The sequence below is a fragment of the Phragmites australis genome, chromosome 17 (assembly GCF_958298935.1).
Source record: "Phragmites australis chromosome 17, lpPhrAust1.1, whole genome shotgun sequence".
Lineage (NCBI taxonomy): Eukaryota > Viridiplantae > Streptophyta > Magnoliopsida > Poales > Poaceae > Phragmites > Phragmites australis.
The window spans coordinates 22,390,180-22,413,220 of NC_084937.1; the positions used below are offsets into that span (position 1 = coordinate 22,390,180).

Sequence of the window (23,041 nt, forward strand, 5' to 3'; positions counted from 1 at the left end):
AGGTTTCACCGGAGTCCTCATCGACGACCCCACAAAAGTGCTGCCAGCACGGTCTGGCGGTTTGACCGCCAGTTAGGGCCAGAGAATCCGAGTTGAAAACCCTATATATGGGTCATACCGCCACTAGGGTCGGTCTGACCATTCGTCAGTGGTCTGACTGCCAGCACAACATCGATCTCACCGCCAGAGGCCAAAACCTTCTGCACACCGGTGGTCTGACCGTCGGTTCAATGTCGGTCTGATCGCCAGCCTCTTAAAGCTATATAGACTTAGGTTAGCTTGTCCGGGTTTCAAACTTCAAGACCCTAATCACTTAGTGATCTTTTGTAAATGTTTTCGAAGCACGATGCTCTAGTATTATTCAAGCATGCATCATGTGCATACTTTTCCATTGTTTATTATTTATGCAATGCATTCTTATTCCGTTTAGATAGCGTTGCGCCGACAATCCAAGCGAGTAAAGGCGACGCCGACCTCACAGAGTTTTGCGAGTGTTGTGTGGGAAGTATCAGGCAAACCCTAGAGCAGCAAGGCAAGCATCTGAGCATATTGCACCCTTTGATTGAATTGTGGAGTCTAAACTGATAAGTTATGCTTTATGTAAGTTTGCATGTATAGTAAGTCGATGTCAGGTATCTATGGGTAGAACCTATGTTGATGTATTACCTCTACCTTGAGTTGTTGATTATCCAGATCCTTGTAGCCTTGATGACATTGTTGATGTATAACTTAAAAGTCGTTCAAATTGCTTACAATGCATAGGTCATCGGTAGAAGTCGAGCAATGGTTCATTCGTTGTTCACGAGCTTAGGACTTACTTATCGTTCACAAGTTTTGATTATGATATTGATGGTTGGATGAGCGGTGAGGTTGAGGTGAGATGTGGGCGGTGCTAGGAGTATCTTCTGCCTCGGAGGAGTTCCTCATGGTAGTTTGAGAGAGGAGCTCGGACACCATAGACCGCTTGTATCATTTAAGCACCATCTGTCGGTGCAGTTGACTCTACCACTTTTTGTACTAACCACATGTTGATCTAATGGTAAGGTAAGCCGAATATCATACGTCATGCCAACACTTGCTTTGCGGCCCTATGACACGTAAGAGAAAAAGAAAAGGAGAAGCAAGGTGGTGGGGAGCCAGAGATGTCCGGTACACACTCGCGGTAACCCTGGTGCTATAGGGGCATTGCAAGTGGGTGGTTCTAGGTATGAAAAAGGTTGACACAGGTACCCCCTTGGGTGGGTCTGTGTGGTCACTTAAGATGTATGCTCCTCGTGTCGTGCGGGTAAAGTGTTACCCTTGTATGGTGTAAAAATAATTCAAATTGGCATGCTCTCGGTCATGAGCATGCTCTTGTCTACTTGCATCGGTCGTAGAGTCACGAATGTGGGATGGTTGGTATGGTTTTGTTGGGCATGGTTGTCGATGGTCATTGATTACATGAGATGGTTCCATTTACATTTACGTTCATGTTTTTTACAGGTTTGGAAAGGTTTGTTTGATTAAGTATAGATGCTCACACATATGTCTCTAGGTTGCTTTCGCATGTCAATTTACATAACCTTGTGGTCTTCTCCTTGCTAATGGCTCAATGCATAATCCTTAGAGTCGGATTATCTATATGTACCATATATGGATTAAGTCTTGTGAGTACCTTAGTACTCATGCTGCTCTTTCAGGTACTTCGAGTGAGCAAGAGCTCATTTTTGGCTACTTCACACCCGCCAATGTTGGTGACGGGCCTAAGTAGGCAACTACTCTCGAATGGAAAAGCTTTTGGGGTAGAGCCTAAGAGCATATAGCTCCACTCTTCTTTTGTTGTCTATAGTTTTATTTTCGCTGCGTAGTTGATCTAATTTTTTGTGTAAACTATTGTAAATATTGGAATGCTTAAGAACTCGTAATGTAATTTAATTATTCACTCTTTCTTAAGCTTTGTTGTGATATATGTTGGAAAGGCATGTGTTCCGATCTTAGGAACAAAACACGTGTCGGTACTATCGGGATGGTATTACAGTTAATCATTGAGGTTGTGATTAAGCAAATAATCCTCCTGATGATTAATTTGAATACTATTTAAACGATTCCTCACAAGGGACGCCTTTACTGCCAGGGGAGAAATGACCTTTTACTAAAATGCATCACTGAGGAAGAGGGGGTACAGTGCTCTCTGATATCCACAGATCGTATCACACTCTGGTCAGAAAAGCATTCCGGCAAGGATTTTATTGGCCACTGCCCTCCAGGATGCTTGCGAGCAGTTGAAACAGTGCCAGTCATATTAGTACCATAGCTGACATACCAGCCTAAACACTACAAACTATACCACTCTCTTAGCCTTTCACTATCTAGGGGCTCAATATTGTGGGACCGTTTCCTAAAGCCCTATGCGGTTTTGTATTCTTGTTCGTGGCAATCAACAAATTAACCAAGTGGATAGAGGCTGAGCCATCAAGAAGATCACCGACGCAACAACAATTAAGTTTGGTTTGGTAGTCCAAATCGCATAATTACGGACAACAAGACTCAATTCGCTTGTAGTGCTTTCCAGGACTACCGTGAAGAGATTGTCAGTGGCACACACAGAGTAACGGACAGGTCAATAGAGCAAATGGGATGATACTGCAAGTGATCAAAACATAGGTCTTTGATCGGCTTAAAAGCTATTCAAGACGCTAGGTGGACGAACTACCCACAGTACTCTGATCGCTGAGAACGACTCCCAGTAGGGCTACAGCCGAATCCCCTTTCTTCCTAGTTTCTGGCGCATAGGCAATGATTCCCTTCAAGATCGCCTTTCAATCGCCCCGAGTGGCCAACTACTCGGACGACAACCAGGTGACGCAATGAGAGGATAATATAAACATGATCGAAGAGTTCCGTGAGCGTGCTTTAATACGAGCTGCCCGATATCAGCAAAGCCTCAAAAGCTATCACAACTGCAAGGTGCGGTAACGGAGACTGGTCGTAGGGGACCTCATCCTTAGGCAAATTCAGAATAATGCCGATCGAAATAAACTCTCCCCCAAATGGGAAGGACCCTACAAAGTGGTCGATGTCACCCAACCTAGTGCGATGAAGCTAGCTATGAAGGACGGCAGTGAATTACATAACTCCTTAACATCGCCCTGCAGCGCAAGTTTTATGTGTAGGGTTGCTCATAGACGGGCATATTTCTCTATTTTGTAGAACCTTTCAGATGAGCGAGGAATGTCTTGTAAGTTTTCAAAGTACAAAAGATTAGACTCTCTGTTTTGTAGGATTTTACGACCAACAACGGACCCCTGCCAGATTGCCTCTCCAACCACAGCACGCGACAACGCTCGACGGTCACTACGAGACCTAGCGACCCGGAAGTTAAAACGACCAGATGGCCGAGGGCTCTTGAACAGTGCGGGGTCACTGCTCGCGTAATATCAAAGGTACAAACGGCTTGGGATAACGACCACAAAGCCACAATCCCCACTCAGGTCAGGTGTTGATCATCGCCGAGGGACTTGTTGCACTAAGGGCTATCCTATGCTTCAAAGGCCTAACTAACGAGCAGGGCGGAACAATCAGAGCCTACTCACCGCAACAACACAGTGAAAACTCTCTGAACACTTCGAACAGTGGTTCGGACCAGACGGTCCAAAACCTGCGGGGCTCCCGTATGGTCTTCCAGTCGTCGGCGAGGCCATCAGAAAGGACCGAAACATTTTCATTCACTGAAAGGATAGGTTACAAGCAGGTCGACTAAATTCGACCAGGCTAACTATCCTATTACATGCTTGTTCTTTCTCTCTCGACTCGAGTGGCTAGAGCCAGGTTGATGGAAAGGTTATGTCTAACTCTTGCAAATTGTAAAGATCCACCACCTCTGAGAATTCAGAAGTATATGGACTCTACTTGCCCTTAAACGAGTCGAGGAACCTCTTCTACTCTTTCTTGGGGCCGCAGTTGGTCGCCTCGGGAATCGGATGACGGCCTGCGTAGGGGCAAGGGAGGGTGGCCGGTGCGATGACCCTACTGGAGCTGCTGACTGGCCCTGGCAAACCCGACCGACCCTCCTTCTGCTCCTCCTCCACTTTCTCCTCTTTGTCGGTCTCCTCCTTCAGAAGGTCCTAGTCGATCCCCTTCTCGCCGTCAGAGATGTCGATAACCTCGACCGGGGCAATCGCTCGGGCTAAAGGTCGAGCAGGAGCTACAGGGGGAGACCCTCTCTACAGCGAGGGAAGCACGATGACGGTCGGCTCTAACCCTATGAGTAGGACCTTGAGATTGTCTGCCCCTGGGGGCACCACGGCAAGCGGAGCCAGCGTCAGAGGCGATTTGGCCCTTGCCAAATCCTTCAAAATCATCGACTTTCTCGACGAAGAATGGGAGGAGGATGCCATGATCCACAAGAAGAGTTGCCTTCTTGCCTTGAAAAAAGCATCGATGGGTGGTCAGCTGGGTAAACTCCTGCTTTTATAGCCCGGCTGGCTATTGATTCACGCTTGGGGTGGAAGGCGGAACCACCATGGAAAATGTCTCCGATCCTATCATTTACTACCCAGGGGGCTCATGGCCGCTTCTCGGTCGAAACCGTGCATGCGTGGCTGCGTCTGGACACCAACACCTTAGTTTTTTATACACATCTCGTCTTGACACCTCACTCTCAGAAGTACTGAGGAACCTCAATCAGCGCGTCATCCGAACCGCTCTAAATCCAAGGGGGTGCACATGGGAAATCGAAAGTCCCACAGGCCTGACGACAATCAATGTTTCTCTCTCTCTTTTCAGGACGCTTAACCTCCCCACGTGACGTAAAGTTCAGAGTCAAACTCTGAAAGTTAATGAGGTCGACGACCACTCTCTAGGTGGACTCACTCGGGGCCCAAGTGGTGCGACCAGACCTAACCACGACCACAGGGAAGCTTGGGGGCTACTGTCAGAGTTTGAGTAAGGGGTCATTCTGGCCAACGGGTCCCACGAGGGATATGGTGATCGACGGGGGATATATTCCTAAACCCTGGCCCATCACGTGACCAGCCCTTAGCTCGCACGACTAGCGCAAGGCTTGCACGGTGAGCCTCCTTGCAATTATGTGATCCCGTGACCAGCCAGCGCAAGGCTTACGCGGCCAGCCTCCTTGCGATACTATGTGATCCCGTGACCAGCCAGCGCAAGGTTTACGCGGCCAGCCTTCTTGCGATATTATGTGATCTCGTGACCAGCAAGGGCTGGTCACATGACGCCTATACATAACCTATCTAATCACATTTATTCATGTCTACTCAACTGTTTTCGTTCCCGAAGCACCTCCTCCAACGAACAAAGTCGTGGCCAGTGCAGATGAATAGTGCCTTGTGCCGTAGCATTAATTCCTTTGGTGTGGACCGTTGCGGACTGACTTAGCACCACGTGACAGATGGGACAGGGTCTGCAAAACGAACAGACAAGTGAACGAGTTTGCAAACGGACTCACGGAAGGATGGGATGAAACGACTTGACAGATAAGCTTGCGGCGCACGATGAGAGGACCGGTAGGGTTACCGAGGTAAAGTAAGAGTGGAGGCGTCCAAGAGGATAGGACAGGCCTCGCAGTACCACCGGCACAAGGTGCGGCACGCACGCTCCGCGTGATGATGGTCTAAGAAAAGTATATATAGCTAGGTATGGGTTAGCGGAAAAGGAACCCACTTGTAAATTCTTCTTCTCTTATATATAAAAAGGAGAACAGATCTAACATTGAGGAGGACTTATATATAACCAGTTCATAAACACTGATAATAAAATACACAGGGCGTGAAATTATTATCCTTCGAGAGGCTAAAAAACTTATATAACCCATGTATTCTTAAGTTCATCATAAACACACGCACACCACAAACGTTATTCATGCGTCCATCGATTGGTACACCCTGAAATCATTATCAGGGAATATCCCTCGACAACTATATAAGAAATAATTCTCACATCACATATTCTTACTCTCCCCATATCTAATAAAAATCCATAAAATTCAAATAATTTACCCAGTTTTATCATCTATTCTCATCTTCCAGCCTACCGTCTCGTTACCGATTACGAATATAGATCATGTTTTACTAATAAAAAAATTACAAGAGAAATTAACAGATAATTTACTCCTTTAAAAGATCACATCTAAAATCAAACTACGACATCACTCCTGACATATTCGTTCAGCGACACTCTATAGCACATTCATATCTTCATATCTCGAAGATATGCTTAATATTACCACATCTACACACTGGCACCACTTAGCTAGTTGAAAATAAAAATGTTTCGTCCTTGACTAATCCTGGTGGAAAACGCTGACCCCCTGGAACAGGAAGAACGACTAAACAGCAAAACCGAACCCTACCAACTGGTCAAGCTCACCTACCAGTCAAACAGCACATCATAATCCCGAATCGAATCCAAGAAACTCGTCTTATTTTGTAGAGCATTTGCGCCAAAGTACGGTAGAAGAACTCGACAATTCACCGATTCCAGACAAGAGCAACGGAAGATTGGTTTTGGACTAAACATCAAAATTTCCTATTTCACAAGGGTAGTATATGCTCGTGATTAGGGAAGAACAGCCATCACGTCGGATGCCCTGAGCACGATATACTCGCCGTCCTCACCCTTGAACTCGTTTCCTGCATACTTGGTGTACATCACGTTGCTTCCGGGAGTGATCGACAAGGCCTTCCTACTGCCATCCTCGCCCAAGGGTCCTGGGCCAACGGCTATCACCTGTTTCACGACGTATTAGAGACACAAGAAATCAGATCGATGCTATACGAATGTCAGGTCTGAACAAATCCGTGGGGTTGCTGATACACATGTAGTAGTACCAATGGGAAATGTACTACAGTGCATGTAGTGAAGAAGGATGAAATATGTTTTTCGAGCAAATGAAGAAGGATGAAATGTAATGTTGTGTGGTTGATCTTTTTCATGTTTAGTGAGGTGATCAATCTTTTGTTACTCTTCGGCAGCTGCATCTTCCACACTGAAGGCTGCACTTTGAACTTTGATGCTTCGTTTTTCTCCCGAAAGCTGACTACCGGTGCTGTACCTAAGATGGTATTTAGTAGTTGCATCTTCTAACCTTTGTGGCAAACCACAAAGGCAGGATTTAAAATTAAAGTCTTAATTACTGATAAAAAACCGCACTCATTATTTTTTTCTCGAACGTGCGGGAGAACTGTGTGTCATTGTATTAAGATAAAGAGCCGTCCGATTACAAAGCTGTATCTACGACCGGGTTAGTTTTTTTGTTACATGCGCGCCAGAAACAAAATGAATGACCCCGAACTCATTATGACGATAAGATTACCAATGCAGCATTTCTTCAACACAATTCTGTTGCCTGCTTCCCTTTCAGCTTCTAGGAATAATTAAACTATTGAAACTTAAAAAGTTAAGTAAACTTCACCCTCGATAGTTACTACTAGAACATAGTAAAGGCACAACTGATGCTAGCCACTAAAATTTAAAAAGGCCCAACAAAAAAAGAATTATGTGAAAGGATACAACTGTTGTACAGCTAATATGTTTATAACTTGGAAATATAAGCAGACATGATCAACAGATAATCAAATAAGTTACTGCAAATGCTGCATAATATACTAAACTAAATATACTCACTGTTCCAACAGAAGGTTTCTCTTTAGTTGCCTGCGTCAGTAGCAAACCACCATCAGTTTGTTCTTCAGCCTCAGCAACCTGGTACAAAAGGAAATAAAAAAATCAGTAAGTAAAATGGTAGTGAAGATGTGCATGTCATAATTAACACTCAAACAGGAAAGAGCATAGCTCCTGCTTAGCCTGCATTAAAATGTAGATTTCCTCCTGCTTATCCAATTTGAACCTTTGAAGGATAATACACGATGGAACACAATGCAATCATGCATTGTCTAATCTGAATCATCAAAGGAGAAACTATCACAGAACAACTATGCATGCATATGAGATGGATAATCTTAGACTGGACCTGGTGCAAATGTAAAGACAATTGCCAAGAAGATTGGCTCAGAATGGACGGTGGTGGATCGACACAGGCTGAAAGGAAGAGTGCTCTGGAGAGTTTGGAAAGCACAAAACGAAAGAGTTTCTGAAGTAAGCTTTGCTTCTATTGTTCAGACTTGACAAAGCAAATGAAGAAAGAACATGAATAAACAGCACATCTGCAAAAGACATCATAGAACTTTTGGTCTAAGGTGTAATTTTCTTGCTCTGTTTTAATGGCATATTTTTGTCTTCTATGCTTTATTCTGCTGAAAAAGGTGCAAAGACAATTTTCTAAACTTGATATAAGTCGTGAACATTATTTATTAGGGGTGTAGCCTTCCACATATGCATATGCAACGTCTATGTGCAGCTGCCAAACTAACTGTTGGTGTGAGACAAGATTTTCAAAAATAGCCTGTGCAACATGGGAGTACAGTAACCAATGAGTCAGTATAGTGTCACAATATTAGATCCTGTTTGGTAGAGCTCCAGCTCCCAGCTCCATATCAGATCTTGCGTTTATGGGCTAAGATAAAGTGATTTAAGTCTCTATTTTTAGACTAAAATGCAAATAAAATGGCTCACACAAACACCCTTGGTGTATCCACAACTCCAGCTCCACAAATTCTTGGAGTTGGAACTCTGCCAAACAAGACCTTATTATTCTTGGTAAACATACCTTAATGAGAATACGATCATTCAGTGGCTTCAGGTCGTTCACATCATCACTGTCGAGGATGCCAATGATTTCTTCTTCTTTCAAAATGAGATGGTCAGACTCATTGAATTCTAACTCTGTACCAGCATATTTCGCGTAGACAACTTGTGCACCAACCTGTATCAGATTATAATTATCACTGTCAAATTTCTCAATTAGTTCATATAGAACAGAACATCAAACATACCACTGGCGGGTCAGGCCATGGGGAAAATTGTCTTCAAGAACAAACAAAAAAGATTTCTATCCTTGAAGAAGATTGAATGCAGTACAAAATCTCTTGGCATACAAGATGTACAACTAATTTCCTTTTACTATGGATGGCAGTCCAGTAACAGCACTTTTAGATCATTGGTTATCTTTCATTTTGCTATTTCTAAATGTTCACATGCACAGGTATAGAATTATAGACATGTCTAACTACACCAAGTAAACTTAGTTGTGTAAAGGTACATACCGGAACACTGATCTCGATGCTGTTACTTCCGAAATTTCTCCCCTCTCCAACGGCAACAACTTCCCCTCCTTGTGGTTTTGACTGAACTGATACCGGAAGTAATATCCCTCCATCAGTTTTAGCCTCAGAGGTCTTGATCTTCACAAGTACTCTGTCTCCCAATGGTTTTATGGATGTATACTGCAAATTTCACACAGGCATACGAACACAACTGCTTAAGAATCGCACAATATATTAGAAGAACTTAAATATGTCACAAATTGAGGTGTGTGCAGTTTGGGGGTTCAATTGGGATAACAGTCACTAAGCAATAGAGGTTTGCCACCCGCAGAAATGCAATATCATGTAGATGCTAGACAGCAGGTTTTGCACATTCTTCCCTAAAACAAACGTGTCTCGCCACTCATCCATAATAAAGTTGAAGTACCATAAAGCACAATAGCAGCATTTTGAGTAGCTGCCTAAGGTTTACATCCGCAGGCTGACCAGCTGTCACCACCTGTACTGGGTAGATGGTTCAGGAGCATTTGGAAAACCAACGGGATTGGGCGTCACTTGAATTAACCCATGAGGGACGTCGTATGGATAAAGGAATGACAGAATGGTATTGGAATTAGGATATGGAGCGGAGTAATTCTAACAATTATTCATACACGGTGGAGGGCTAGATTAGCCCACTTCTTACCCCCTATCCCTATCCCACTCCCTTATCCCCTAATCCAAACATTGTGTGAATTCTTGAATCTTCTACACGGAAATGGCTGATATCAAACACTAATCATATCGAAACACTGGTCAAACTCTCCATACCATGAACTGTAATGCTATCAAATCTCATATTGGGATTGTAAATGTGGAAGTTCAAGTTACATTGATAATATACAGCAGGCTCAATTCTCTAAACAATTGGAGAGAACCCATTGCTCCTCCTATTTTCAGAGGATTGCTCATCAATTAAGTACTGTAATTTGTGCTCTAAGACAAGTTTAGTTGTGACTTTGTGGCTTCAATCAGAAGGTTATCTGACAACTTACGCACCATTCGTGAATTACGGCTAACTAGTAGAATTTTGCTCCCCAAGCAAATGCGGTCCTCTTAATAATCTCCTAAAGCACGAATTGACGAATAGTTATAGCATATCACTCGTCCCGTTTAATAAAATTGTGAGACTTATCAGACCAGCGAGCTCCACCGAACCAAACACAGACCACCAAATCCACCCTGCAACCACAAGACCCGAGCAGGCCAACACGATAGGCAGCACAGCACGAACTGATAGCATTCTAGCAGTCTGTTACCTTGGGCGATACGACTGTGGCGGCCCTCACCACGAGCCCCTGGGCCCTGCGCCCCCTCGACACGGCAAGAGACGGCGTCACGCGGAGCCCGTCCAGCGCCGGCCTCACCGCCACCACCCCACGAGAGCCAAACAGGTGCACCGACGCCATGGCTACTGCCGGAAACCTCCAAGAGCAACCCGCAAACCGAGGCGGAGGGAAACGCGCGAGCGCGAGCGCGAGGTGGGAGGGCTCGTAGACGGGGGCGGAGCTTAGGATAAGGGTGGTGCTGTTATCCTCGCTGCAATAGGGGAGGATGGTGCCTGAGTGTTCTAAAAGGTTGCGGGGACGGGATCCCACGGGGGTGTCGCCGAGATTAGGGTTGAAAACGGACGGAACGGTCGGGAAAATCCTCTAACCGTTTTCACTTTCATATTTTATCTCGAAAACGGAATCGAAAACGGGAAAGTCGAAAACGGGTACGAACTCGGGAATGTCGGGATGTCGAAAACGAATTAATCCGAACGGAAACACGTCGGTATCGGTCGGGAACCGATAATTCAAACCGGACATAACCGATCAATTTTCATACACTAGATGTTTGAATACTGTCACACTAGTACACCACATTCAACCGTGTTCGTTCACATAATGACATATGAGTCACAAATAGATAAATTCACACACCGATACAACATAGTCACAATAATAGCCTAATAAGAATATAGGATAGCAAAAGTGCTATTAGCATAGACAAATATTTTTCACGTAGCCGACAGATCATCACTCATCAGCATCATTTATCATATCCATCTCTTGATATTTAGATTAATTCAACTGAACTAATTAAAAAGAAAAATCAACACCACCAACGCAAAGAGCAAGATTTGCAGTCTTGCAGAAGCCAGGAAGCACACTAGATTCATAAGAGTTTCTGCCAATGGGATTATATACAGGTAGGCACAGATATGCTATTAGCATAATGAATAAGATATCCTTTTCTCTTAATAAAAGAAAAGAGGATTGTTAGGCCTGTGTGCTTCAGCTTGCAATGCCTGAATCTGAACAACATAGCTGAGTCCTTAAGACCTTAAGTCAGAAAACAATGTGATGATAATACTCCACCTGTCTTAGTACATGTACATTTTCTTGGGGATTATCCTTTTGCAATGCAAGTCCACTACGAAATAAAGTGTAGTCATTGCATTTTTTCCAACCACGGGCCATGCTTCCAAGGCTGTGTGAGAGAGAATGAGTGGTTAACCATTAAAGTATCTATTAATAAGGGTAAACATGACCCAATTATTAATCATTTCCTAGTTACTTCGCCCAATTGATCTGTTAGCAAAAGGTTACCAGATATATACTGTGAAACAGAGAAGTTAAATAAAACAATAGGTAAATAAGAATATCTTGCCTTGCTTCTTTCTAGCTAACAGGCCGTCAGCACATGGGCCTTAGTGGGCTAGAGTTGATGTATTCAGGTCTTATCCCGCGAAGGAAAAACGGGACGAAAACGGGAATATCCCGCATAAAAACGGGAAAATAACAAAACGGACGAAAATATCTCAAACCGTTTTCGGTACCGTTTTCGTCCCGTTTTCGAATAAGATCCGAAAATACGAAAACGGTCGGGAAAAAACGGGATACGGTACCGGAACGGGACGGATTTTCCCGTTCCGTTTTCATCCCTAGCCGAGATTCGGGAACCACCACCCTGCTGCCCTGGTGATTTTGTAGGCGAGTGGGGCTGACAAGTAGGGCTCGGGATGATTTGCCCGGTTTTAGGGTGGGATCCATGGGCCCCGGTCGAGATTTTGATGACCAGCAGCGAAATTAAAAATGAGGTCATATTGATTTAAAATATAAAAAAATTAATTAATATATAAATTGTAAAGATAATATTGATGTATTAAAAAAATTGTTTCCAACAAACACTTAAAAAATATTTAAAAACATCGTTCACCTTAAATACTTTATAGGATCATCTCAGACAATGTTTTTTAACTTTTCTTGAATCTTATTTTAAAAAATCAGAAGTTTAGATATCAAATAACATAGAACTTTAATATTTTCTATTGCAAAATGGAGTAGAAAGTATTGAGATAAGACTTGCATAAAATAAGTTTTTTTTGACAAAATGGAGTAAAAGAGAAAAAAAAATTGGCGATCGAATTAGCATGGGGAACCATTCTGTAACCTCCTTAGCAAAGCTAATGGTTCTCGCCTCGGACTTGTAGGACTCAGCGGCGACGTCACAAAACGTTTTAGTGAGCCCACAACGGGAGGTGTCCTGGACACCTCCTCCGAGGAGCATGCGCGGCCGATGAGGGTCGGACGCCCCGCACTGGCTCCCGAAGAAAACGAGAGCTCGTGGTCCGCCACACAGTGCCCAAAAGAGGCATGGCCCGCAATCGAGGGTGTGCCAAGGAAGTTGAGCAACAGGCCCAGCATGGTGCCACGCTCGCCCGCACACACCAGTGCCAACGCCGCGTACACAAACATAGGTGATGGCACAACATTGCCAGCACGAGTGGAGGTGGTGGTGTCTGTTGGCGAAGGCGTGAGATGCTTGGCGAGGCAGAGTGCAAGGATCATTTGCCCGTCCAAGAGGTGACGTAGGAGACGAAACAGGAATGCACGAGAGAAGCGATCTTATCAACTTCTATACGTATAAGAGGATTGCTAATTTGGACTGCTGCTAACCTATTACGAAGCAACCAAAGCAACAAAGTTGCTTCTTTTGGGCCGATCAAAGACAAAAGCATATGCACGATCATATAACTACAGCCGCCAGTCGATAGTAATCTAGGTTGCTATGCTTCATTAGGTCACAAATAGTATATATATATATGGGGACTCTAGGTTTTGGAGACCCAAGGCAGCCGCCCCATTTGCTCCCATCCAGAGCCAGCCCTGTGCAGAGGAGACATTCTGGCAGTCGCTTTTCACCGGTAGGTGTGCCTACGTCATATGGGGCCTTTAGGCGGGCAATCCTTGTGCAAAGTGCCAGGCTAAGTATTTTTCTAGAAATATCAGAATAACTCGTAAATGCACTTACACTACCACACACTTATTCACACAACACCTATGGAAGACTAGAAATGCAAAGATTGAGGATTGACTACATAAAAAACAAATCTGAAGTTTGATCCTAATAGGTAGAAAATAGATACACCTCTATTAGACTATTAACCATCCAAGAGGACTTGGATCTTGTGCCGGACTAAGCATTGGTCACGTGTCTGTTCCGAGGCCTTTGATCAATCTTACGCATTGCAGACTGGAGCAAGCATAAATGGTAAGATAACTTCTCTTTGCAGGAATTCAAATTCATAATCACTGAATATTCTGACCAACAAGTAGTTGTGTACAGATGGATAGACAATTTGCCACTCAAGCATACGATACGCACGCACTCACACACTGGGATGCAAGTTTACTCGTGTGACATTCACAACTCAGAATGATGTACACGCCTATCCCCGGTGTCAGGCACAGGCGCACAGCTATCTTACCTGACGATTGATCATCCAGCTGACCAGCAAATCCACCGGTCTGCTAACAGCGTGCGTGCATCCCTACACCCAGATTTCTGCATCAGAAATCCTAGGCATCAATCAGAAAGGGGAACCGAGAATGTTTCCCCATCAGCTCCGTAGTCCTCGATGTTAACTTGGGTGTTTATCTCTTTCATCAGGTGATCTCCAAACAGCAGTCTGTGATCAGGCCAGGAATTGAAGCGATGAATTTCACTATTCATTCAAGGGAAAATATAGATCACTCACTGAACTTTGGTTTGATCTTCAAATTTCACCAAGAACTATGAAAACAGATATATTTCACTGAACTTTATAATACCGTTTAAATTTTACATTGAACTATGAAACCAGATATATTTCGCATTGAACTTTAAAATTCTACTCAAATTTTACCCTAAATTATGAAATCAAATATATTTCACACTAAACTTTATAATATCACTAAAATAATACCCTAGACAGTTTTAGATAGTGGTTTTGCTTATGTGATAGGTATGAATGAATGTTTTTGCCACAAGGGCATGCTAACATGGCTGATTTGTTACAGTTCACCGTCCATCTCACGAAGACGTAGCAACATAGACCCTAACGGCAACACGTGTTAACTTAGCTAGATGTTGAATAATGATGAAGCAACATACCGAATCAATACATATCGAAATCATTGAAAAAAAAAGAATAAAAATAAAATTAAGTGATATATAGTACAGATCCTAGCAATAGCCCATATTAACTCAGCTAGACATCAAATAATGATAAAGCAACGTGACCAAATCAATTTATAGCAAAACGGGTGGAGCGGGAGCTGGGATGTGAAATTTTTTGGCCGAGGAATTTGAAAGGGGAATGGAAAAGTGCGTGCGTATTTGTGCGTTGAAACACCAAAACATTTTTTAGCTTTAGATGTGGGCCGTGGGCCGTTCGGGCCGTGTCACCCGTCACCATGGGCCCATGGGATATCTCATGAATTTTGGAGAACACATTTGGAACGCAGGATTTTCATAATGCATTACTAGCTAAATATTTGTACGTTACGGTAAAAATATAAATATTAGATGTAGTAATATTAAGTATAAATTTAAATATAAGATATAGATACGTAATAGAAGAGTCATCGAATAAATACGTTAGGAGTAATGTCGTAGTTTGATTTCATATAGAATTAAAAAAAGATGAGGAGATTATTCGCTAATTTTTCTCATAATTATTTATTTATTTTTATTAATAAAATGGGTCTTATATCCGTAGCCGGTAATGAGAGGAAGGCTGAAAGACAAGAGTGAATGAAAAAATTAATAAATTATTCAAATTTAGAAGTTTTTATTAGATGGGAGAAAAGTAGAGGAAGTGGTGATACGGAAACTAACTCGTATTTTATATCCTAAGAATAGGAAAAACATAAGGTTGGAATTATCCATCACTTACAATTCTACAAGAATTTGGAATATGAAAAAGAACTTAATAGAGCGTTTGGATGAAACAAATGAATTTGAGAAGAGAGATAAAAGTTTCCACGAGGATGGAAGTCATGTTAGATGTCATTCACAGTTCTTACGGAGTAAGGCATTCCATAAGCGATGCTTACATATTGAGTAAATTTTATAAAACTAAAGATATTTTTAATAAAATTATTGTAAAACTATAAATTTAAGTAATAGTTTTACAAAACAACATATTTAATGTCAATTTTATCGTAAAACTACAAATACTTTAGTAAAATTATCGTAAAACTATAGATTTAGCACCGATTTTACCGTAAAACTATATAATCTAGATGAATTGTTTCTAGTCCCGTTACCATGATGATCGTGCCCCGCTTGTAGTCTCACAACAGCTATTAACTCATGAAACGGATTGTCCGGGAGTTCATGTGATTGCAAACGGAACCTATTCGTTATGTTAACAGGTTTGTAATAGAATCTATAGTTTTACAATAAAATCAACGTTAAATTTGTAGTTTTGTAAAATTATTGTTTAAATCTGTAATTTTATAATTTGCGATAATTTTGTCAAAGTATATGTAGTTTCATAAGCTCTTGAACGGTCTGTTTTATGAGCTGGTAGCTGCTGTTAGATTGTAAGCGGGACCCTGTCGTTATGGTAACATATCTGAGAATAGCTCCTCTAGAATCTATAGTTTTATTTTATAGTTTTACGATAAAAACCAGTACTAAATCTATAATTTTGTGAAATTGTTAATTAAAATCTGTAGTTTTACGATAATTTTACCAAATATTTATAGTTTTGCAATAAAATTATCACTAAATCTATAGTTTGACAATAATTTTATCAAAATATATGTAATTTTGCAAACTTACTTAGCTCCAAAAGACCACGTAGGGTTCAAATCCTACAAAATTCTTCCACCCTATGTTCAAAGGAGACCTCCTCGTTTTGGCCGTGTACTCGTATGTTTACAAACTACAATAGTGGATAAGACGGCCATAGATTAACTTATTCCTGTCTCAAATCAAATGAAACAGGAGGAACTCAAAAAAGACAATTAGGTATATTTGTTTTGGCTTCTGTTTCTTGTTTTTTTCTATTAGAAATTCAAATAAATGGGTCGTTTAAAAGTAATTTTTGAAGAAACTATAAACCTATTTTATAGAAAATAAACTAAAAACTGACAAGTTAGATGAGAATAACTCAATAAAAATAGTATCTAGCACTAGATATCGATCTTGATCTGCAGCAACCGGCTCTAGCATGGGAAGCATCACTGCTACAGGGATGCACCCAGGGGTACTAGCTCCAAATTTGCAGCTGGTTTCTCTCTCAACACTATTTATGGAGACTAACATGTAGATTTAGGGAAAAAGGAGAGTAATAGAGAGTAAAAAATAGGGTAGCTGTTGAAGATAAGAAATAGATGATGCTGTAATAGTATTATGGGATGCTATAACAGTATTATAGAAGATGAATTTTTAAGTATCTGCTGAAGATGATTTAAGCGTAGCTTTTCTGAGAAATAGTGCGCTAAGAAGTTAAAAATTTGTTGTAAAAACCGATGGCTAAAATCAAAAATAGATTTTTAAAAAACTAAAACTTAGCTTTTAAAAAATAAAAAATAGAAAATCAAACAAACAGTCACTTAATCTGTCAAATAGTACTTGAGGAACCTAGATGACACGGTTAGTGACCTCGCTCCCCTTTCACAATCCTTGTGAGCCTTTCGCCATTGCAATCGGTTGCGCTGTCTTGTCTTCTTTAGCGGATCCGTGCATCACGATTCAGATGACTTCCGGACATGAGCCAATTTGTCACCCACCTAATGATTCCCAAGCTTAGCACGAGTATTACATCGCGACTAGATATTTCTGTGCATTTTCCAGTCATCCTGAGCGCCAGTTCGGACACCAGATATCTATATGGTTGATGCAATTTTGTCAACGATGGGCCAGCAGCCAGTGGGCAGTCATGTGTGCATGCATGCGCTCTCAATGGTACGGAATAGATAGGTCCTTTGATTATTTTTGAACAATATTTAATAATAAATATCACTTTGAACCATATATTATACTCTAATATTTCAGTTTGAATCATATATTAGTGAATTTGGTTAAAAGTACACCAGATACACTAATTGTAATATTTCGAGGACCACAACAAGTCTGAAATGTCACTTAGAGCAACTCCAACCGAACCCCTTCTTTTGATCCCCTACTCTTTCAAGTAGAGATCTCCCTATCCAGATTTCATCCCCTACTACTCTGCGCACTCCAACCGAACCCCTACTTCGACACCTTAAAATCCACTCTCCTCTATTTTAATCATATGTTATAACTAACAAGTCATATTTTCAATTTGAATGGATATTTCTTCAACGGCTATATTTGTAACGGCTATATTTCGAACAACTATTTTTACAACGACCACATTTCCAACGGCTACATGTCCAACGGCTCAATTTCCAACGGCTATATTTCCCTGCTCTATATATGCATGCTCGAACCGTCTGGTTCCTACACCAATCCATTGGCCTTCTTGTTTCACCTCTTCCAAAAATGAGTCGTTTCTCTCGCTTAGCTTCGTCGTCGTCGTCCTCGTCGGACAATGACAAAGACGAAGAATTGTTCATCGCATTGCAGCAAGCACACAGTCAATATCAAGCTATGCAAGTTCCTCGATGGGGCGGGTCTGTACCAGGGCGTCAGTATGTTCATCGTGATAGAGAAGCCGGGCATTGGAGGCTGTACAACGACTACTTTTTAGATGCTCCGACCTACGGGGCAAATTTCTTTCGCCGCAGGTTTGCAATCAGTCAAACATTTCTTTCATATTCTTTCTGTTGTGAGTCCGCTTGTTTTCTTATTATCGTATTTTGATCAGGTTTAGAATGAACCGTGATCTGTTTCTTCGCATAGCACAAGCCGTAGAGCAACATGATAATTACTTTATGCAAAAGAGAGATAGAAATGGACGTCTTGGGTTATCATGTTTGCAGAAGGTTACCGCAGCATTCCAGATGATAGCTTATGGAGTAGCAGCTGATTTTATGGATCAATATGTCCGTTCTGCTAAAAGCACGAACATAGAAAGTCTTAGAAGGTTTGCCAAAGCGGTTGTCGAAGTTTATGGATATGAGTATTTGAGATCCCCAAATGAGGAAGACACAGCTAGATTACTTATGATTGGTGAGAGTAGAGGTTTCCCCGGAATACTTGGGAGCATAGATTGTATGCATTGGGGATGGAAAAATTGTCCTGCAGCATGGCAAGGACAATACACCGGCCATGCGCATGAGCCAACAATCATTCTTGAAGCTGTTGCTTCTAAAGATCTTTAGATTTGGCATGCTTTCTTTGGTTTACCAGGATCTCACAATGATATCAATGTTCTTCACCGTTCTCATCTTTTTGCAAAGCTAGCCGAAGGGGAAGCTCCACAAGTTAATTATACTGTCAATGGTCATAATTATACAATGGGGTATTACCTTGCAGATGGCATCTATCCTCAATGGGCGACATTTGTGAGGACCATACCGCAGCCACTGGGAAATAAGAGAAAATATTTTGCCAAGGCACAGGAGGCAGTTCGGAAGGATGTTGAAAGAGCATTTGGAGTTCTACAATCTCGTTTCGCCATTGTTCATGGACCGGCCCGATTCTAGGATAAAGATACCCTAAGACAAATTATGATAGCTTGTGTCATAATGCATAATATGATTGTTGAAGATGAGAGGGATGAAGATGAACAGATGCAGTACGAGTATGTTGGCCAACTTGTGAGACCTACACCACGTGAAGTTCGTAATCGTACTCTGGAGCTACATGATTTTCTTCAAGCTCATAATAACATCAGGAATAGGGAAACTCACTCTCAACTTCAAGAAGATCTAGTTGAGCACCTCTGGCAACATCATGCAGACATGTATTGATTAAGAGCTCGTAGTATTTTTTATTCAATCATGTATCCTTGTGTTTTATTTCCCAATCATGTATCCTTGTGTTTTATTTCCCTACCATGTATTTCGTTTTCATCCATGTATCCTTCTGTTGTTTTCAATAAAGTATCCTTGTATTTTTTTTTAAACAATAGCACAAAGGCCACACACACATATCAAACATCAAGGTTGACACATTATAAAAATGAAGGAAACAAATCACGTAGTCCAAACACATAGATCGTACATAAATAAACTGCAGGAAACATAGAACATAGTCCAAACATGTAGTTTATACATCAAAGTTCATGCATGAGATCTCAACTCGCGCCACCTCGCTCCCGTCGAGCAATGATCTCATCTTGTAGGCTCATGTAGAATCTTTTTTTGCCTCTCACTCAAACCACTCAGATCCATATTCATCACTCGCTCATCTTCCATGGATTGTTTTAACTGAAGTTCTTTTTCCTGGATGTCAAGCTTCCTATTCTCTACTTGTTTGTAGGCCTCAATCTTTTTATTCTTAACTTCTTGTTTCAACTCAAGTCTCCTAGTCTCAAGTGCAAGCCTCTCATCATTACGTTCTTTTTTCTTCATCTCTTTCAACTCATCAACCTTTTCCCTCCTCGACCAATGATTTTCCATTGCCTCCATGTAAAGGGTATCTCCTTGTGAGATAGTATTTTTATATCGCCGGGCCTTCTCCTTCTTCCTACCATCCGGCCTTCCTTTCATTGGAGAAGTATGAGTGACATCATCTTCCTCATCACCATGATGGCTTTCATTGGTTCCAGGAGTGCATGAGCTTGGACTTGCATTGGAGCTTGTCTTCTGTTTTTTATGAGAGATTGCGTCATTCCACTTTGGTGCATGCTGCACCACATTCCAACAATGCAAGAAAGGAAATGGCCTCTTCTTCGGATCCTTTTCCTTGTAGATCGCACATGCTTGTTGTACCTACACAAGTGAATATAAGTTAGTAGCTATACAGGAAACATAGACATGTGTCAACTAACAAAAATACATTGATTTCTACCTTATCTTGCTCTGTCACACCACTTTGCCTCCTATTTTGAATCTGAGCATACCAGCCACAGAACTTGTTTACACCTTCTTAAATGAGAGCCCAACGGTGAGAGAGCGAGCTAACATTACGATCCGAATCAAAATTCCTATGGGCATGGTAGTGATCATGAATACGCTTCCAATACGTACTATGGTTTTGATCAATGCCCTAGACTGCATCTTGGCTTATTTCAAGCCATGCCGAGACCAACAAAAGGTCCTCCTTCTCACTAAAATTTCCACCTCTCTTCGCCTTTTGTGTCACAACCGGAGTAGCTTCGACAATTTGATGTCCTGCAATGAGTTGTTCTTCAGGGGGGCTTGCATATTGGGAGTCATCCCACTCGCCCCCAGCTCCTCCGTTCAATAAGTCCATGAAGCTAGCCATTCCTACCCCTGCATCACAACATCACATTACAAAGCAATTAAATTACAGCATGTGGCAAGTGCATAGCTATCATAAATCATATGCATGTGAAAACAACAAAATTATCTGAATTTGCAAACATAAAACACTCTTCTATCTGAACTGCACTCTTCTCTACATTCTCTTCCCTCTTCTCTCTGCTCTTCTCTGAACCGCAACTCTCCCTCTCTCAAATTCTCCCCCACATCTCTCCCTCTCCCCAATCTCTCTCCAATCCCTCTCTCTCTCTCTTCAATGGGGGCGCACATGGTGGAGGGGCCGACACCCTTGGTGTGCAGCGCAGAGGGCCGAGGGGGCGGCGCCCTCTGGTCTCCGGCGCAAAGGGGCGGAGGGGGCGGTGCCCTCCGGTGTGCGCCGCAGCGGGTGGAAGGGCCGACCCCCTTCGGTGTGCTGTGCGGATGGGCGGAGGGGACTCGAGGAGGGGATGGTGCAGGGGACGGCGGCCGACCAGGGCGGATGGCGCAGGGCGGCTGCCGACCGGGGTGGATGGCGCAGGGGCCGGCGGCCCGAGCTGCACTCGCGCGAGGGCACGGCGGCGGGGGGCCTACCACGGCGGATCGACCGCGCCCTCCTCCTCTCCCAGGTTGGTCTTTCTCTCTCTCTCTCTCTCTCTCTCTCTCTCTCTCTCTCTCTCTCTCTCTCTCTCTCCGGTTCTCTGTGGCGGAGGGCAGGCAGGGGGCGTGGGGAGCACAGCTGCCCAGATCTGGCCCGGCGCGGTGCAGGGTGGTGGCGGGAGAACTAGAGGCGGTGGCCATGGCTGCCGGCCCAAATCGAGGCAGCGATGGGCGGCAGCGGGAGGCGGAGCATGGGGAAGGAGGAGATGGAAAATGTACCTCCAAGATGAAACCTCCGAGAGGGCGCGGGAGAGGCAGTGGTTGCTCCGGTCGGTCGAATCGGGAGTCCCGGGAGCTTCCCTCCGAGTGGGGGTGGAGAGGGGAGGAGTAGGGATGCCCGACGGACCGAGGGCTGTAACAGGAGTCGGTTGGAGACGATTTTTTGCACTTTCCCTTCTTTTTACAGGTAGGGGGCCAAGAAAGGAGTCGGTTGGAGTTGCTCTTAGATCAACCTATAGGGTTGGCGAAGCTTAAAGTAAAAATTTGACAGTATCTCCTCTATAAAAAATATATATAACTGATTAAACATCATATAGAGAGATAATCAAATATCATCACACTAGCAGCAATAAACATACTAACAAACGAGAAACATTCCTCGAACGAACTTCCACATCATGACAAGAGACCGTTAACAACAAAACAACTAAGAGACCGAACTGACATTACAACTAAAAAAACAAGCATGTGGAGGTGATCATGCATATGTCGTGCTGCTACCCCTTCTGAATGCTTGACGTCACCTCATGGTGCATCTGAAAAGATAGCAATAGTGAGATTCAAAAATCTCAGTAAGTGAATTGCTTTAACAAGATATTGAGCTATAGTTTATCAAAAATTCATCTTTAACTAAGATATTAAGCTGAACATGTTAACATTATTAAAAAAAACATAAATAAACCTGACGATACAACATCCATATGCTATCACCCACTAGCTAAGTCTTCACATTAGCAGTATCATCCAACACAATATTAAAGACTTTTTAGCAACATAAGATCGACATTGATACATTTAAAATAAAGATATACATATGAATGCACATATAAATATATGTCATGCTCTTACTCACCCTTATCCTTATCTCTCCACGGGCAACGTAAGGGTATACCCTTCTCATATAACATACGGTGATGTACCGGTACAATCACGAATGCTATGCAACATAACTTCCAATACATAAGACGGATATATCTATGACATGCTTCATGCATAAATTAAAACATAACTTCCAAGATAAAAATGTTTTCATGAGAATGCATACGGATGCGCATGATATATTCTTACTTACCCTTACCCCTTCTCGAGTAACATAAGGGTGTGTATTGTACCTATTCTCGAGTAACATATGATGTTGTACCAATACAATCATGGTTAAGTGCGGCAACAAAACTTCTGATACAAGATGTCGTACTTATGATATGCTTCATGCATAAACAAAAGACATAACTTCTAGCATACGAATATACTTCAAATATTGCATACGAAGAGTATAAAACTCTGCAAGTAAATAACATACCTCACCTCTTTTATCTCATAATCTTTAGAATGTAGACAAAAGTAATA

At 42.4% G+C, this 23,041-nt stretch overlaps 1 protein-coding gene across 1 annotated transcript; it reads right to left on the minus strand.

The window, feature by feature from the left end:
- Nucleotides 1-6,403: 6,403 nt before the first annotated feature.
- LOC133897186 (20 kDa chaperonin, chloroplastic-like) lies at nucleotides 6,404-10,806 on the minus strand. Its single transcript, XM_062337811.1, has 5 exons — nucleotides 10,463-10,806; nucleotides 9,165-9,344; nucleotides 8,669-8,824; nucleotides 7,627-7,704; nucleotides 6,404-6,729 (listed from the first exon to the last, which is right to left on the minus strand). The coding sequence occupies exons 1-5, from the start codon at nucleotides 10,610-10,612 to the stop codon at nucleotides 6,559-6,561; spliced, it is 735 nt and encodes a 244-aa protein (XP_062193795.1). The 5' UTR covers nucleotides 10,613-10,806; the 3' UTR covers nucleotides 6,404-6,558.
- Between the last annotated feature and the right edge of the window lie 12,235 nt (nucleotides 10,807-23,041).

Bases quoted from the DNA above. Each gene is read 5' to 3' on its own strand.
- LOC133897186 (XM_062337811.1), bottom strand. From the start codon at position 10,612: ATGGCGTCGGTGCACCTGTTTGGCTCTCGTGGGGTGGTGGCGGTGAGG. The intron at 9,345-10,462 runs GTAACAGACTGC...TGAAATTTGCAG, and splicing joins CCACAGTCGTATCGCCCAAG to TATACATCCATAAAACCATT. The intron at 8,825-9,164 runs GTATGTACCTTT...AATCTGATACAG, and splicing joins GCATCGAGATCAGTGTTCCG to GTTGGTGCACAAGTTGTCTA.